This window comes from Syzygium oleosum, unplaced genomic scaffold (genome assembly GCF_021117445.2).
Source record: "Syzygium oleosum isolate NSW1041296 unplaced genomic scaffold, Sole_v2.1 Sole_v2.09, whole genome shotgun sequence".
Classification (NCBI taxonomy): Eukaryota; Viridiplantae; Streptophyta; class Magnoliopsida; order Myrtales; family Myrtaceae; genus Syzygium; species Syzygium oleosum.
The window spans coordinates 6,458,132-6,475,149 of NW_026607493.1; the positions used below are offsets into that span (position 1 = coordinate 6,458,132).

At 40.8% G+C, this 17,018-nt stretch overlaps 1 protein-coding gene across 1 annotated transcript; it reads left to right on the forward strand.

Annotated features, from left to right (window-relative positions):
- The first annotated feature begins 12,106 nt into the window (after positions 1–12,106).
- On the forward strand, positions 12,107–14,124 carry LOC130138934 (WAT1-related protein At2g37460-like). Its single transcript, XM_056314534.1, has 5 exons — positions 12,107–12,303; positions 12,471–12,533; positions 13,303–13,419; positions 13,549–13,807; positions 13,933–14,124. Exons 1-5 carry the CDS (start codon positions 12,113–12,115, stop codon positions 14,122–14,124), a joined length of 822 nt encoding a protein of 273 aa, XP_056170509.1. The 5' UTR covers positions 12,107–12,112.
- The last annotated feature ends 2,894 nt before the right edge of the window (positions 14,125–17,018 follow it).

The following is a 17,018-nucleotide window of genomic DNA, read 5'->3' on the forward strand; positions in this document are numbered from 1 at the left end:
CATTGCCTCTGCATCTGCATCTACGGGAGCAGTGCTTTAATATGGCACTTAGGTTGGTTGCACTGGGAGTTGTAGTTATACTTCACCATGCACAACTAGATAGTGAATTTCAAGAATGAGGATCACTTGCTGATAATATCCCGACAAAAACTATTTACATTTTGTAACAGCGAGGATGCACATTAGGGGTGAATCGGTCATTTATGTTTGGATTGACTCGAATAAGCGAGTCGAATTAAGTCAACGCCTTGCCTTGTAAGAGACTCATCAGTTCTTTCACTGTGCGGATGTGTTTCGTTTTGTCACTCTGGAGGATTACTCTCTGCTCTTCGTTCATCACTCTTGATGGAAGTACAAGTATGATGTATTCAAGTAAGACGCTTGGTTGCTTTTTAGTTTGTTTTGCGAACGACTTCATTATAGAAGGGAATATTTCTTTGAAAATCGTTTCTGGAAAAAATGGTTGTTTTCCCCTTGCTTGAGAGAGAGAGAGAGAGAGCTCAAACGTATGAAATCTGTCAGCTTTAGAAGAATAGCGGCAGTCCTCACTCCCCAGTTAAGAGATTAGTGCAAAATAGCTCTTATTTTGGAACGTGATTTATTTTCTCAATTGGGGCTTTTCAGCTGACCTCATTCATTTTCCGTGTGCGAAACATCCGAAATCATCAAAAATATTTTGCAGAAAAGTACTTTCAATTGAAATGCATTCTCAATTGGGGCTTTTGATTGGTTGCACCCTGTTTAGAAAGACTGGTCGAACCACCCGAGCTTTGAAAAGGGCTCGAGGAAGATAGAAAACGGTAATCATTCATTCAAAGAATTCTCTCACGTCTCCAGTAGAGCTCCATCTCTTGCTAAGGGCTAGCTAATTTTTAAATCCTAAATCCTAGCTTTTACCGTAGCTGCCTTTCGCCGCTCTCATCCTTCTTGCTCCCGTGCTTGTTGATCATGCTCTCTGTGATGGACAAAGGACTTGCTGCTGATGCCAGAGTCGCGGCTCTATGCCGCAAGCCGGGTTCTCAGCCGTTGATGTTGCTGATGGCCTCATTTCAGCTGACAAACTGAGGGAATGTAGCCTCACCTTATTTGGGAAATTTCAGCCGAATCTTCTTTATTAATGTGCAAGCGTTTCGGAGCACAATGAGGAAAGCTTGGAGGGTCGATGAGGTAACCTTTACTTCAGTTGATCAGGGACTGTTCGCCATAACTTTCCTATCTGAAAGCAACAAAAACGTAGTATTAGATCAAGGACCTTGGTCCTTTGCAAATAACATCTTCTATTAAAGACTTAGGAACCCCATAAAACCCCCGAATGCCACTCTTTTGCCATTGTGCTTTTTGGGTACAAATTCATGGCCTTTCCTATGAATGCTTCTCGGAGGAGGCGGTTCAACGAGTAGCTGATAAAATAGGGCCAGTCTTGGATGTTGGTATGGAATCAAAAGGATTAACATGAAAAAAGTATGGAAGAGCTAGAATAAATCTCTCGGGCTTTTCACCTTTTGAAACCGGGAGTTTAAACGACTTATGATGGAGATCCTTCGCGGTTCGATACCTATTATGAACACCGGCTGCATTTTTGTTTTTCGTGTGGGAGAATCGAATATTATGCAAGGTGGTGTGAGGAAGTTACTTTAGGGAGGAATAGATGCAAACAATTGCACAAAGGGTCCTTGGGTTGGGGCCGAAGTTGAGGAGTTAAGCCCTTGTTGGAATATATTCTATGGATAGGACAAACCAATATGTGAAGAAACTGAGGTAGTACCACAAACACCATGACACCAGATGCAAGTTGTCCCTTATAAAGAAAAAGAGCTAGTGGAAATTGTACACCGCACAGATTCATCCACAACCAGAAACAGCTCGAGCTGTTCTGGCAGAGAGAAAAGGGCTGCACTGATCCGCTCATTGCTAGAGGAACTGAAGTGTCTTCTAAAAGAGGGGAATTTAAGTATGTACAAATCGAACCTGGGAGCTTCTCTCATATCCTGAACTGGAAAACGTAACAGAGCTCACCAACTATCCCCAAATCAGTTGTGAGTCAAGAAAGCTGGCCGAGATTGTAAAATTCTGACTTCAAAGAAGAAAAAGAGGTTCGAACCTTATGAAATTAACTCGAACCTCAATTACTTGAAACTCTTGTTCAGATAAGCACTGCTTCGACTGGATGGGCTGAGGCAGCTAGTCCTAATAACAAGCTAGAATTGTCGAGGGCTGGTTACCCCCGACGATTCAAGAGCCACGCGGTTGGCCCAACTTACCGTTCTTGATGGAAACTAAGAATCAGCCACCACATTTTGAATGTCTAAGGAGGAGGCTTCCATTTCCAGAATTGAAGTTGTGGCGCGATAGAGTGACTTCTATACATGCCCCATCCGCATTGCAAGAAAGAATGGTTGCGTGAGATCTAATTCAGAGCATTAGCCTGTCAAATACTTTGTCGGGGCCTTGCACTGGGGACTTCAATGAAGCATTCCATCATTGGAAGAAGGAAGGTACTCGGCTATCTCAGAACTCCAAACTACAATCCTTCTAGGAATTTGTTAATAACTGCATGTTAATGGATAAGGAGCGCAAAGGATGCACCTTTGGATCGTCGAATAGATGTGATGGAAATGCTTTTGTAAGAAGGATAATCGGTTGTGTCCTTATTAATCTTCATTTCCAACTTCAGAATTTGCTCTTTCTGCGGTAGGATCGGATCATAGCCCAATTGTGTTATTTTTGGTGCCAAAACCCCCAAAATGAGAAAAGGAATTCAAATTCGAAGCATCCCGGATGTCCGGCGAAGACTGGCTTAATCTAATACAAGAAGTTTGCAATTCCCCTTCACCGAGAGATAGTCACTTGATAGACGGATTAGAACCTGTATCTAAAGCCCTCGCAACCTGAAGCAGCAGAAAATTTTCCAACTCAAGATAGAGAGTTGACGGTCATAAAAAGAGAGTTGGCAGAGATGGTAAATAGGAGAGGTACACCCTTCGAGAAGGAGAAGGAACAGGTAATCTATGGAGAAATTCAAAGTTTTTTAAGGCAAGAGGAGTGTAGTGGGTAGTGGATTGCAGCTGAATTGGCTCCGATATGGGGGCAAGAACACCAAGTTCTTCCACCCCACTACCGTACAACGAAGGTAAATATGGGGGCAAGAGGAGTGTAGTGGGTAGTGGATTGCAGCTGAATTGGCTCCGATATGGGGGCAAGAACACCAAGTTCTTCCACCCCACTGCCGTACAACGAAGGTAAATATCTATGACGAAACGAAATGATGAATCGTTGTGTAGAGATTCAACCGAAGAAGACGGGTATGATAAGGTGAATCTCCGATGCACAGTTCCTTTCATCAGATTAAAAAATCAAGTGTTGTAGAGATCTATTCGAAAATTTCAGCGCATTTTGACAACAAACAAACGCGTGCTCACCGTTTTCGCGCAACTGCACGTTGGGCTCCATGTTCTGATTGAGCAATCTGACCCGTTCAGTTTTTTCCTTCGAAGACCTATTTCTAGAAATTTCTTTACCGTCTCCATTGGACAAACTAAATATTGATGTTTAATCGTGCTCTCCACAAAATTTAAGCATGACCCGATGGTAGATTACTGTGCACTCAACTATTTCGAAAGCTGCGCACCGGAGTCTCTTGTTGGCCGAGACCGAATATGAGCATCTGTGAGTGTGCGTGACGAATCTTGACCCTTGAATATTTTGTCTTGGCATTTAACCTACCTCAAAAAAATAAGCTTTGGAAATCCTATATCTAATCTAAGTCCAAATTAGAAATTTAGATGGAAAAACTCCTTAAACCTTAGTCAACTACCTTCTAGAAGACTTGTATAGCACATGCATGGCGCATGTATGTTAAATGGATGGCACACACATGACACATGCACGGCAAGTGCATGTATGGCATACGCATGACACAAGAAAATTTCGGCAAGGTCAAGGAAAAGAGTGTGGCCGAACTGCCTAGTGGGGCTGGGCTCAAATTGTTGGGGCTAACAATACAGCTAGAGGTGGATGGTCGAACTGCCTAATGGGCCTGGGCTCAAATTGTTGAGGCTAACAATACAGCTAGAGGGGGATGGTCGAACTGCCTAGTGGGGCTGGGCTCAAATTGTTGAGGCTAACAATACAGCTAGAGGGGATGGTGAATAGGTTATTTTAAGATCTTTATACTTTTTATGGAAAAACAGTGAGTACAAAGTAAAGATCAGGTTAAGGTGATGTTTCAAAAACCGTGAGCTAATTGTGCGCTCAAGTGATTGAAAAAGAGGAAAACAACAGCACACAAAGATATATAGTGGTTCAACTTTATCCACAAGCCTACGTCCACTCTCATCACTAACAACCACAAATTGGGCTGTAATACATTAGCAATTTGTAGAACAAGTTACAACCAACACACACTAATCCTTTTAGAAGATAGATTGCACTATCAGGAATTAGGTGCTGCTATTATTTAGTACATTTGATCTTTTAGCACAATTATAAGTGGCAAGAATCACAGACAGACAAGAGTTTTTTTGCTAAGAATACAACTTATAACATATTTTTGGATTTGTTTATTGCACGTCTCTCTAACATCTTGTCATCAAAGATCTTCTCTTTTATAGATACCCTCAAATAATCCGTTGGAGATGTCTTGGAGAAGCAAGATAGCTGCTAGGAGTTCGTTGGTGCTGCCGTTCAAGGATGGGATTGCCATACAGTCTATTCCGAACGCTACCCGAAATAGCTTTTGCGGCTTTGACATACTGTTAGACGACTTGTTCTCGGATCTTCCTTCCCTCCGCTTGTATATGTCCGGTCAACAACGGCTATAATGATGAACCAACGGTCATATTAAATGATCCATTTCTATAACAGCATGAACTTCGTGATCTTCTCAGCTTAGAACATTGTCTTATAGCTGATCTTTGAAGATTCGTTGGTGTTGTTTTACCTACAGAGCAGATTCATGATCTTATCACTTCAGTTTCGTAAATATTATCACGAACATTTGTAATCATCAATGTGAAACATTATACTAAGGTTAATTTTGGGATCATCAAAATCTCCTAAAGCATGGACCACATTTATATACCTTTCCAGACATTCATCATTGAACGTGCACTATCCATTTTTAATCTTTTTATCTGACTTTTATCCATCTTAGGCTTGTGTCCGCCCCCTTAAGCTAAATCTTATCTCTGACTAGTTTTCGCTCATGAGATTGTTTTGGTTTCTCAGAGAAGAGTTCTTTACCTATTGCCGACCAGTGTGCAATAGGGGTGTGTGAAGAAATCGAAAATAGCCCAGATTGCCCGAAATTGGATGAACCGGTGTCGCGACCTCCCTAAACCGGCCCCGCCGCCTAAGGGGTTAGGTTAATGGATTACTAAGTTAAACCTAACTCGAGCTCTCCCAAGCTCATACCAATTCGCGACTTAAGTTAAAGTTATTAACATGGAAATCAATTTCACCTAGGAGTCGCCACTAATCATTTTTGGTGGGTCGATTAGACACCCAAGCAAAGTAGGGAGAAATGCTTTACTTCTACGAACCGGAGATTCAATGGACGGGGACTTGATTACACTAATTGACCAACTAGTGCCCTTTCGGTACCTAATCTTGCTCAATTCACCACCTAACGTGTTCACACTAACTGGGAGTTTAAAAATTCATTCCTAACCAAGCTAAGGGAAGCAACAATCACTACATGAACCTAACATGCATAATCAACCACATGCGAGTTTAAATTAAACATGCAATTCAAAGCGTGCGAATCAAGCGAGGAGCAATCAAACATACGCTAATCACACAAAAAGGGAGAAAAGCAATTCTGAAGCCCAATTTCCAATTTTTGGATTTTCGAAATTTTTCTATTTTTTTTTTTTAATTTTCGCTTTTTATTTAAAAAAATAATAATTCCCTAAATCGGCCTATGCTCGGTTTACGTGAACATGAAACAACTCAGAATATGAATATTACGAGAACCGGGCTCAAATCAACCGTTTCAAGATCGAAACTTGGTTTGGGCATTTCGTCGAGCATTTGGTGTGCATTAAATGGCCCAAATGGCTTCCTCGAGCCATATTCGTGGCCTTCAATCTTACTCCGTGTGTAATATCAAGTGGAACCAAAGTATCAAGGTTATATTATCACATGTAAAGAACAAGATTAGCTAGAAATCACAACCTAAAACGCACGAGAACCAAGTTGGAATCGGCCTCCAATATGTGGGTTCGGGCTGCTTTTGCAAATTTGGGTTTAAACCCAGGTCAAGCAAACCTGTTGCATGCCCAGGTTTAAGCCCCGACACTCATCACGTGCAAGATCTATGGGAAACATCACTTCATCTGAGAGAATATACGTAACATCTACTTTTAAATGAAACAAACATCATGGAGAATGATCAAGCGAACACGTCGAAACAACCCCCAAGAAGCATACATGCATGGTTCATAATGATTAGCCATGAATCAATGTGGGTTAGCTTGGCTTTTGACTCAAGTTGCAAGCGATCTCATGGTTCACACGGGGCTTCAAAGACCAAACCAAGTGGATCTCAGCCTAATTTGTACACCCATATAACATTCATCAAGCTCACGAAGGTAGAAAACGCATGCAAAGAGGAGTAGCAAGTCAAACATTTAGGGCTCATGAAGGAGCTCTAACACTTAGAAAAATTCCAGCCTCAGAAATCTGTTCTCTGGGCTGGCTTTCTCTTGATTTTTTTTTCATAACTAAAACATATTCAAAATTGAACAAAAATACATGTAGGATACTCACCTTGCTTCCTAGTTTCTCTTTGAAGTATCCCTTGGCCGAGGGAACCAAAAACCTGTCTTCCAAGGGCGCGGGGAACTAGGCTTCTTCAAACTGGAAAATGAGATCTGCAAAGAAGGAACTGACAACGAAGGTTTTTGTTGGTCTCCAAAACCAGAATCAACGACCTCCTTTTCTGACTAATTTGACACTAACCCAAACTAGATGTATTCTAGTTTAATTTTCAAGTCACAGGTATCCTCATATATTCCTCATGTCTCTCAAAAACTCCCACTTTCCCTCACCAGTTACCGTCTGACTTCAACACTTAGAAGATTTCTGGGTTTCTCTCTTGACCCGAGAATGGGCTGCTTTTCGAGGGGATTTTGGGTGGCGTCCCGACATCCATTTGGGGCGATGCGACCTATGGTTGGAAAGCTCTTTGAATTTAGTTCCACTCTCTAGTTGAAGGTTTTGGCTAATTTTGGCTCGAAGTTCACGAAAATCTCACTTTCCTCTCCAAAAGTCAGTCTGGAACTTTTCTGGGTTTATGTTTTTTTGAGTTGCGTCTGAGGGTGAGTTTTGGAACGACCGTGAACTCTCCTCCTCTTCTCTCATCCCCTTTTTTTTTATCCCCCAAAATTACGTGCTTCAGAGATCCTATCCATCAAATCCAACCCGATTTTTAGCCCGTGATTGCCCATTTACCAAGCCTGCAAACTGAGTCTCTTCACCAACTTTCTGACTCCAAAATCATCATAATTTGCAGCTGTTGAGTGAGCAGGTTTGACTGAGATTATCACGTGTCTTCAGCAGCTTATCCCTGGCAAATTTTTGTCCATTTGCACTCCTAATGATGGTCTCACACCTCGGCCAGAGTTCACGCTGATCGGCTGGCTGAGTAGGATATGGTGGGGCCACAAATTTGGCTACTCAGCAGCCTCGAATTGAGACCAAATCGTGGACCGGTTTTTGGAAGCTAATTTAAGTGCTTTAATCCATTCATTTGGTCGGAATTTTTGATCAGTTTGAAATTTGAAGTATATTAGTTTAAGATGATAATCAGAATCTGCAATTTTCCATGCCCAATTTTGCAGGAAAGTCCCTCAAAATTAGCCATTTTCTTGCTCGAGGATGCCCGATTTGAGCCAATTTAGTCCTTTTGGCTTGATCTGATCAATTTTACCTTGCCCGTTTTCAATTTCAAGCTTGATTAGGGTTAAAAATGATGATTTAAGGGCTTGGGGGCAAGTTTTACAAATTTTGCGATTTGGTCCCCCAACATTTGGAAATTGCATTTTGGCCCCAATTTCTTTGGTTCATTTGCAATTTGATCCTCGGGTCTCGGCTAGCTACACTCGAATCCTTGGCCCTTGCTCTTCCGTTTTTTTTTAGTAGAATAATTCCAAAATGTTTTTGTGGAAAAACAAGTTCTAATTTTTCGAAAATGATTTTTGGGCAAAAATTTAGGTGTCACAAGCCTAGAATCGGTGGTTCCTAAGGGAACCGGTTCGGTTCCCAATTCTAATTTATTGAAACCGTTGAGTACTAGTCCGATTCTTGGTTCCAAGTATAAAATCGCCTGCCACCCACCTTTACTGGATCGGTAATATTGTGATATTCGCATTTTTTATATTTCGTCACCAAGACCATACCATTTTGCATCAAATTTGGTGGTGATAATGTCAAATATGGGAATTGAGATGGGCACAAGATAACGATTGACCGAGGATCAATAGAAAACGAACTTGGACAAGCAATGGGTGGCCGGAGATTTGATTGCATTCGATTATCTAAGAAAGTAGGAAAAAGTGCAACAAATATGGTCAAAAGATATTTGAATGGTGAGAATTTTGAGGAAAGAATCGTGAATGGACTGGTGAGATGTTTGAATGGAGAGAATTTCATTGGATGGACTTGGGAACAACTTTGAAAGGAAAGATTGGTGGCAAGCGTTAATCAGTCAACACCAAAAAGGGGAAAGAAAGAATTTTTCTTTCCAACTTGCAAGGGCAAAATCGCAATTGATGCAGCAATGGAAGGGGGATTTTGATGGACAAAAACTAGACCTGTTAAACGGGTAGGTCGGGTCGGGTCGGGTTTGGGTCGAGTCATAAATGATCCGATCCAAATTGACCCATTAACCCGTTTATGACCCATTTATTCGTAGTGTAAATATCCCGACCCATACCCAACCCGACCCATATTGTGAAAACACTTTTATAGTTAACCCAATCTAGGAATACTTGTTTCTTATGATTTTTTTTTAAAATTATACTGCTAAAACATTTTATGCAATACAAAGCTAGCGAAATTTTTTTATAATTTTTTTTAAAATTAAGGTTCTGTTTGTTTTGCAAAAAATGCAACATTTTTAGAAAATATTTTCCATAAAGTCATTATCCAAGAAAATAAAAAAAAAATTTGACGTTTGGCTGAAACCTGAAAATAAACTAGAAAATATTTTTCGATATTTGGTATATGAAATCTGATTTGATTTTACTTTGTGCATTCATTTTAACAATATTAATATTTTTTTATTTTTTAAATCGAATTTTTAATTATTTTTTCCTTTATTTTTGGCCGATCGCCGTGGCCGGCGACCGACCACAGGCGAGGACGAGCTCGCCAGAGGCCAGCGAAGCTCGTTCTCACCGATTTGGCGAGGTCGAGGCCTCGCCGGCCTCAGGCGAGGCTCCAGCTTGCCCGATTCCGGCGAGCCGAGCCTTGTCAACCTCGGGCGAGGCTCCACCTTGCTAGATCCGGCGAGGTCGAGCTCGCCCGAGACCAGCGAGCTCGAGTCTCGCCAGATCGGCGAGGCTGGAGCTTCGCCATAGGTCGGCGAGCCTCGAGGTCGTCGGAATCAGGCGAGCTCGAGGCTCGCTAGATTGGCGAGGCTGGAGCCTCGCCACAGGTCGGCGAGCCTCGAGGTCGCCGGAATCGAGCGAGCTCGAGGCTCGCCAGATCGGCGAGGCTCGAGCCTCGCCTAAGGCTGGCGAGCTCGAGTTTCGCCGGCCTCCGGCGAGGTCGTCCCGCCCCGATGGCCGGTCGCCGTGGCCGACCACCGGCTGAAATAAAAAAAAAAGAAAAAGAAAGAAGAGAAAAGAGAAAAGAAAAAATAAAAGAAAAAGAGAAAAAATAAAAATAATTAAATTTTGATTTTTTTTAAACATCTTTATAAAGAGGGAGAGAGCGTGTGGATGGGTCTAGTGGGTGGGTTGGACATGGGTTCCAAACTCAACCCATTTAAAATTTAAAACTCATTTAAGGTTGACTCTTTAAAATTAAAGTGACCCATATGTGACCCATTTATTTTTAAATGGGTCATATATGGGTTTAAGACCCATTTTGACACCTCTAACATAAATCAAGATGGAAAGTTTGTATCAAATGATACCGCTTGGGCAATCTTCTCATCTTCAATTCCGGTTTCAATTCCTCTCCTAACTGAGGGGGAAGGCAGTGAACGCTGGGTGTTGTCGGACATGCGTCATATTGGGAACGTTAGGAAGAATTGGCTAATGCCACCAGAGTCACAATAATGTTGAAAACCTTCGAAGTGTTAGTCAATGATACCAATAAATCTAATAATGCTGATGGAGGTCCACCGTTGCAGGAACTGTCACGGTGGAGCACTAGAAGTCATTGTGTTTGTTGCAGGTGATTCGGCCAGGCAAGGATGTCACGGCTGCACGTTGCGTAAAGCTTGGACCAGACTGATGGTCCGGTTCTGGGGTGGATCCATGGAACCAACGGGCGGTTCCCGGTTCCAATTATTCGAAACCGGTCCTTAGTAGTCGGTTCTCGATTTCAGTGTGGGAACCGCCCATTCATACCATGCTCATCCTTAGTGCATGGGCGTTGGCAAATATGGCTGATGAAGGAGAGGAGCTGAGAAACATTTTGCTCTCACAAGGGGCCTTACTACCTCTTGCAAGAATGATGCTTCCAAACATGGGTTCAACCGTGAGAACAGCTGCCCGGGCATTGTCTAACTTAATCAATGGGCCGAATTAAGTTTCGGTCAAAGTGGGCCGAACCGGGTCGGGTCAACCAGGCTAGCCCGGCCCTGTGGTCTTGATTTGTTGTTTCAGCTAAATTTTGCCAAATTGTCATGTTTTTGCCAAAATTGATATTGAAATTGAGTTAATTTGGCATAATTAGATTTGAATAGTGTTAATGGGTACTATTTATGAAGGATCAATTAGGGCACTAAACTTGCACTTGAGTATTGACGGACCTGTCTCAAGCTTGAACTCTTAAAATTGGCTTGAAATTTTAATGCGTTACGATTCCTAGATCAAACATCGAGAAGGAATCAAGTCTAAAAAATGACTAGAAATGAGTAAATTTTGGAACAAGTGCTTTTCGTTTGAAGGGGCAATTTCATTCCCAATACAATAACGCGAGCAAAAATTAGCCAGGTTGATACACTGCTCCAATACATATTAGAAGAGCGAAGTCACCTGATTTGAGCAAAGCAGTGGCTTAGATTCAGAAGTTGAAGCCGTTCATTCTCGTCTTCAACTATCAGCTTTTTAAACTCTCGATTTGTGATTTTCTAGCTATCGATGCTAGGACCCAACCTCAAATCTGCATGGTTCATGTTCCACTTGGCTTGTTCACAAAAAGTTATCTAATATCACATATATACATGTAACGTCCAACATAAACATAAGTTTTGACATTATCTAGACATTATAGCTACGTTTGTTTTACGGAAATTTTTTTTTAGCAAAATATTACCCTCATTTTCGGTGTTTGGATCGCTTAGGAAAATGAGTCAATAAAAAATCTTTTCCTAATCAACGAAAATCTATACTTAAATTTAGGAAAATGATTTCATCTTTTATAAATCAGAAATTATTTCCCAAAATATGATTATACATTGGCACTTGGATCGGAAACTCTGAGCTTGGGCATGGGAACCTCAACACCCATTCCTAGGTCCTTTGTAACGAGCCCGGGTTTAGAGGCTAGGGCCAAGTCCATAGAGTCCGGTGTGAAACTAGATAAAAGTAGGAAACCACTCAAACTAGAAATATGTTCAAATTTGGAAACCTCTCTGGCTTCGATCGGATTTCCTTTACGGCTCAAACTCGAAACAAATTTACTGGATGTTATGTACTTGTCAAAGGCCATCAGGAAATAATCAGAGTAATTAAGATTCCTTTATTTATAATCCCAAATTTATCAAAAGCATATGTAAGCAGGTCTTGCGGAATATTTTCTACTTCTGGAACTAGTGCTTTGGATTTAAAGGGTCGGTTTCATTCCCAATACACTCCACGCGAGCAAAAGTTATCCAGGTTGATACACTGCTCCAATACACATTAGAAGAGCGAAGTTACGCGATTTGAACAAAGCAATGGCCATGTATATGTGGATTCAGAAGTTGAAGCCGTTCATTCTCGTGGTATTCTTGCAACTCGGGCTGGCTGAGATGGACATCATTTGCAAGGCTGCCTTGAATGAGGGCACGAGCAATTATGTGCTCGTCGTCTACCGACACGCTGTTGCCACAATCGTCATCACGCCTTTCGCCATCATCCTCAACAGGTCTCTCTCCCCGTCCCATACAATCTACGACAATTTATCTAAGAAACTTTTATTGGGCCAACACTTCCATTCCACGTGTGCACTCACGCACCGGTAGTCTCCTCGCATCATTTGGTTTTGGTTAAACTTGACTTTGGATATATTGATCATGGTAACTTTTTTATCAGGACAACAAGGCCGAAGATGACACTCCCCATCTTCATCAGACTGATGGTGCTTGGCTTATTGGAGTAAGTATATCATACTGCCACCTTCTCATTCCCCATATGGGGGGTTATCTAGTCCCATTCCCACAACGCACACACTGTTCTCCTGGCTTATTGAATTATCAGTTTTTCGTCAGACTGTCATCTTCTCATTTCTCATATTGGGGGTTACCATGAAAAAAAATGCAGGGAGCACTGAGAAAGATACACATATTAAACTAATAGATTATAATAGTGCAGTCTATCCAAGAACCTACAGTTCTGCAATGGATATGTAAGCTAATATACCCACATTTATAGAGCAGCCAACTCAAAAAAATAAAAATAAAATTACTCAGGCAGGCTAGTTGCTGTTTTCCAGTATTAGATCCTAATGATAGCTTGTTCCTAAGGATAGCTCCCCAAGTAGACCTCGAGTATTTTCAACCAAAAAAAAATCACTCATGGAGTAATAATTTGCAGGATTCACGCAGCAACACACAAAAATAAAGAATGCAACACTCTATAGTCCATGATGTATCTTTCTAGCCTTGCCTGAGTAAAAAAGCCGTGAAAAAAGGAAACCAAAGAAGGGGATTGTGCTCTGCTAAAAATGTGTGGGAAAATGTGAGGTGCAGATTGACCGTCACTCTTGTGCGGACCTTCCCATTTTCTATTAACAATTATCGCAAAATATAAGGCAATAGTAAGGTTTCACGATAATTGGTTTTTTTTTTTTTTGGGGGGGGTTGGGTTTCACGAGCAATTGTTCATGATTATCTTTAACATGTTTTTTCATTCTCATGTCTCTCAGGCCAGTCATTGACCAGAATTTATACTATTTAGGGATGAAGCACACAACCGCGACATTCGGAGCTGCCATGGCCAACATTCTTCCAGCCATCACCTTCGTCATGGCTTGCATCATGCGGTAAATGATGGTTCTTTTATGATATATAGGTTTCACCTTCTTTTGATTTTCGATGGGACCATACGATAACACCGAATGATTCCACTTTTTTAGGCAATTAATGACTTTTTTTTATCACTACTGGCGTAGACTTGAGAAGGTGAAAATGAGGAGCATTTGGAGCCAAGCTAAGGTTTTTGGGACATTTGCAACAGTCACTGGAGCCATGATCATGACACTAGTCAAAGGCCCGGTTCTCCAACTATTTCGGACACGAGGAGGAGGGACAACCAGCAACAACATTCAAAACGGGAGTGATAGTAGTGGGATCAGCCTCCAGAATTCCATCAAGGGTTCTCTCATGATTGCAATTGGAATGTTCTGTCAAGCTTGCTTCGTGATTCTCCAAGTAATTATTTAATTTAGCCGATCTTTTCACGTTGGACCAATGCATTTTTGTGCGTTAAAAGGCTAATCATAAACAACAATAGCACACTAACTTGCATTGGCATGGTTTTTTTCAATTTCCCACAGGCAACAACACTAAAAAAATATCCTACCGAGATCTCTCTCACGGCTTGGATATGCTTCTTGGGGACTGTTGAGGGTGCCGTCGTGGCTCTAGTCATGGAAAGAGCAAACACTACCGTTTGGTCCATACATTGGGATGCCAAATTACTTGCGGCTGTCTACAGTGTAAGAATTTGCAACTTCATGATTATTTAACCGATTTTCCTTTACAAAATAACTTGGGAAAATTAAGGGAGAAATTATAATGCCTACCACTATTATCACTTCTTGTCATCGGTTATTCTTCATTATAATGCCTAACACTATTTACTTGTGACATTAAGCTTCATTTATTTTTATGAGTGGGATGGGAACAGATGTTGGCGAATTAGTAAAGTAGTTGAGGGGGTGATATTGACTTTTAACATTTTGCTGTTACACTTACAATCCGTAAATCTCGATTACACTATGCAAAAAATGTCGCAGGTTCACACGACATAGAAGGAATAGGAGAATAGTTTTTTGTGAGAAATTAGAAGAGAAATATGCCTAATCATTTTCAAATTATTAACTAACTTATTAAGCATCCTCACCTCGCCAAAATGAAGGTAAAAAGTATGTTCCCAACCACCCACTTCATCCATTTCATTTGATAATTACCCACTGTCTATTATAGCTCGCTTGGACGTATCGTGCATTGCCTCTAGTGATCCTTAATGCAAAACTTGATCATTCTTTCACATTGGTGTTTTAATTCCAATATTTCCAAGGATTTATTTCATTGTTACCAACGACCATTCACCTTGTCTCTCTCTTGGCCCCCACTTCTCCCACTTCCCTATTTTCTTGATAACTTCAAAGCGCTCTCTCTCTCTCCGCTACCTTTGGCCACTAACTTCCGCTAATGTACAACTTCCAAGCCAGCTTTCTTATTCATACACCTTTAATCATTACCAAAATCTTGCGATTAAGCACTGATAAATATTGTTGTGTAAACACAACCTGTTTGTTTAATTGTGGATGCTCACCTCTATTTTTTGGTGCCCCCGACTTTTGCACAAAAAAGGGTAATACCCAAAAAATATTTCGTCAGCTACTTGTGTTGGGGTTGGAATGCAATGCATGGTCAAAGATTGCATTATGAGATAGCATATTATACAATCCCACCACCCATGGTTCCACTTATGGGGGATTTGTTTTCTTGTGCTTTAACTTTTGTTGAATGCAATGTGCAATATGAGTAATGGGTCACTCTCTCTTGCATTGTTCCTTCTTAGCCTCATAATTTATTTCTTTCCTAAGGTGCTTTAGGTCAAATGGCACAATCATGAAGAGGCAACATTTTTTTTAGGGGATAATGACATAAACAGTCCCTGAACTTTGGCTCAATGTGCAATTTGGTCCTTGAACTTTAGCCTAATGTTTAATGTGATTCCTGAACTTTTGATACATTTTCAATTTAGTCACTGAACTATATGAAAATGTACAATATAGTCCCTGAACTTTAATTAATGAAAGGACTACATTGAATATTTTTATAAAGTTTAAGGACCATATTGAATATGTACTAAAAGTTCAGGAATCATATTGAACAAATTGAAAGTTCAGCGACTACATTGAACATTAGGTTAAAGTTCAAAAACTGTATTGAACAAATTAAAAATTTATAGACTAAATTACATATTGAGTTAAAGTTCATGAACTGTTTATGTCATTTTTTTTTTATCGTGCTCTTCCTTTTGAGTCAAGGATGAGAAGTGGTGTCTGAGCGTATGCCTTTATGACGTGAGAGTGTCTCTCTGACCGGAGACAGAAAAAGCACACAGGATGTTTTGGGCGGAGAGGGATTGAAAAGCAAAAGAGAGGAGGAATACTTTCGTAGTATTGTTTTGGGCCTAAAAGTTTAATTTTATAGGATTTTCTTTTTTTCGCAAATAATAAAGGACAAGGAGGAATGATTAGCACTAACGACTCCTCTGGACATTAACAAAGAAGAAGGTGGGACGCTGCGGGGAAGGAAGAGAAAAATGGAGAGGGCCAAGGACAGATGGAGGAGACAAGTCAGTGTTGGCCGTTATGGGCGATGACCTCTGCCGCGATGACACCGTGAGAGACGTCCTACCGTAGTGATGATTGTAGTACAGCCTAAATCCTCATGATGATCGCATTTTAGCGTAGCTTAGGAGTTTTATATTTCCCATCTCAAAATTCATTATCACTATTTTTTCTTTAAATTGTTGTCGATTAAATTCATGCATCTTAAGTACTCAATATAAAGAACATATGAATTTGCGAAAACTCAGGTGTGAGCTTGTAGAACCGAACGTATTGGACGATGTATATTGCGAGGGGCTCTATTTTCCTCCATTCTGATAGGAGAAAACTGCCCCGTTCCAATAATTTGCTGGTGGGTTCTTGATGTTGCCAACATTTTTCCTTTTACTTTTTCCTTGGGAAAGGTCGTCATTTCCTTTGGAAAGCTTCGAGCACACCGCACGTTCACGGTTTGATAGTTGTTTAATAAATGAAAAGGAGGAATCTGAGTTGAGGAATCTCCATCTCTTGTGGATTCCCCATATCAAGCATCTTTAATTGGTATTCTCCTGGAATTGATAGAAGATTCCTAAAGTTAACCCATCGGAATTGCACAGTGTGATTGTGGAGCAGATGTATCGGTGTAAATTGAATATGTTTTGTATAGTTAATTCGATTTCCTCACCATCAAATATAAACAAGTTCATATATGAGCCACCTAAAATGACTTTTGGCTCTCGTTTTCTTCATTAATAAGGCCGATAGGACATTGGATGGCCCCAAACTTTACATGCCTAAAGCCGGTGTGATAAAGAATATCTTGAAGTTGCTTTGCTTATTCTTTTGATGGAATCTTGCCTTTTCCTTTGTGGATAATTAGGAGCTAATGGGACCTGCACAATTCCATTCACTTGATGGAACCCATTAGAGTTCATGTGCCTTTTATGCATGTGAGCCCTTGGATCAAATGGATCTCACAAGATGAATCACAACATTCATGAGTTGAGATGCATGGATTAAATATTTTGCGTAGGGTGCGCTTAAAAAAACTTCTTGGTGAAATGATTAGATATTGT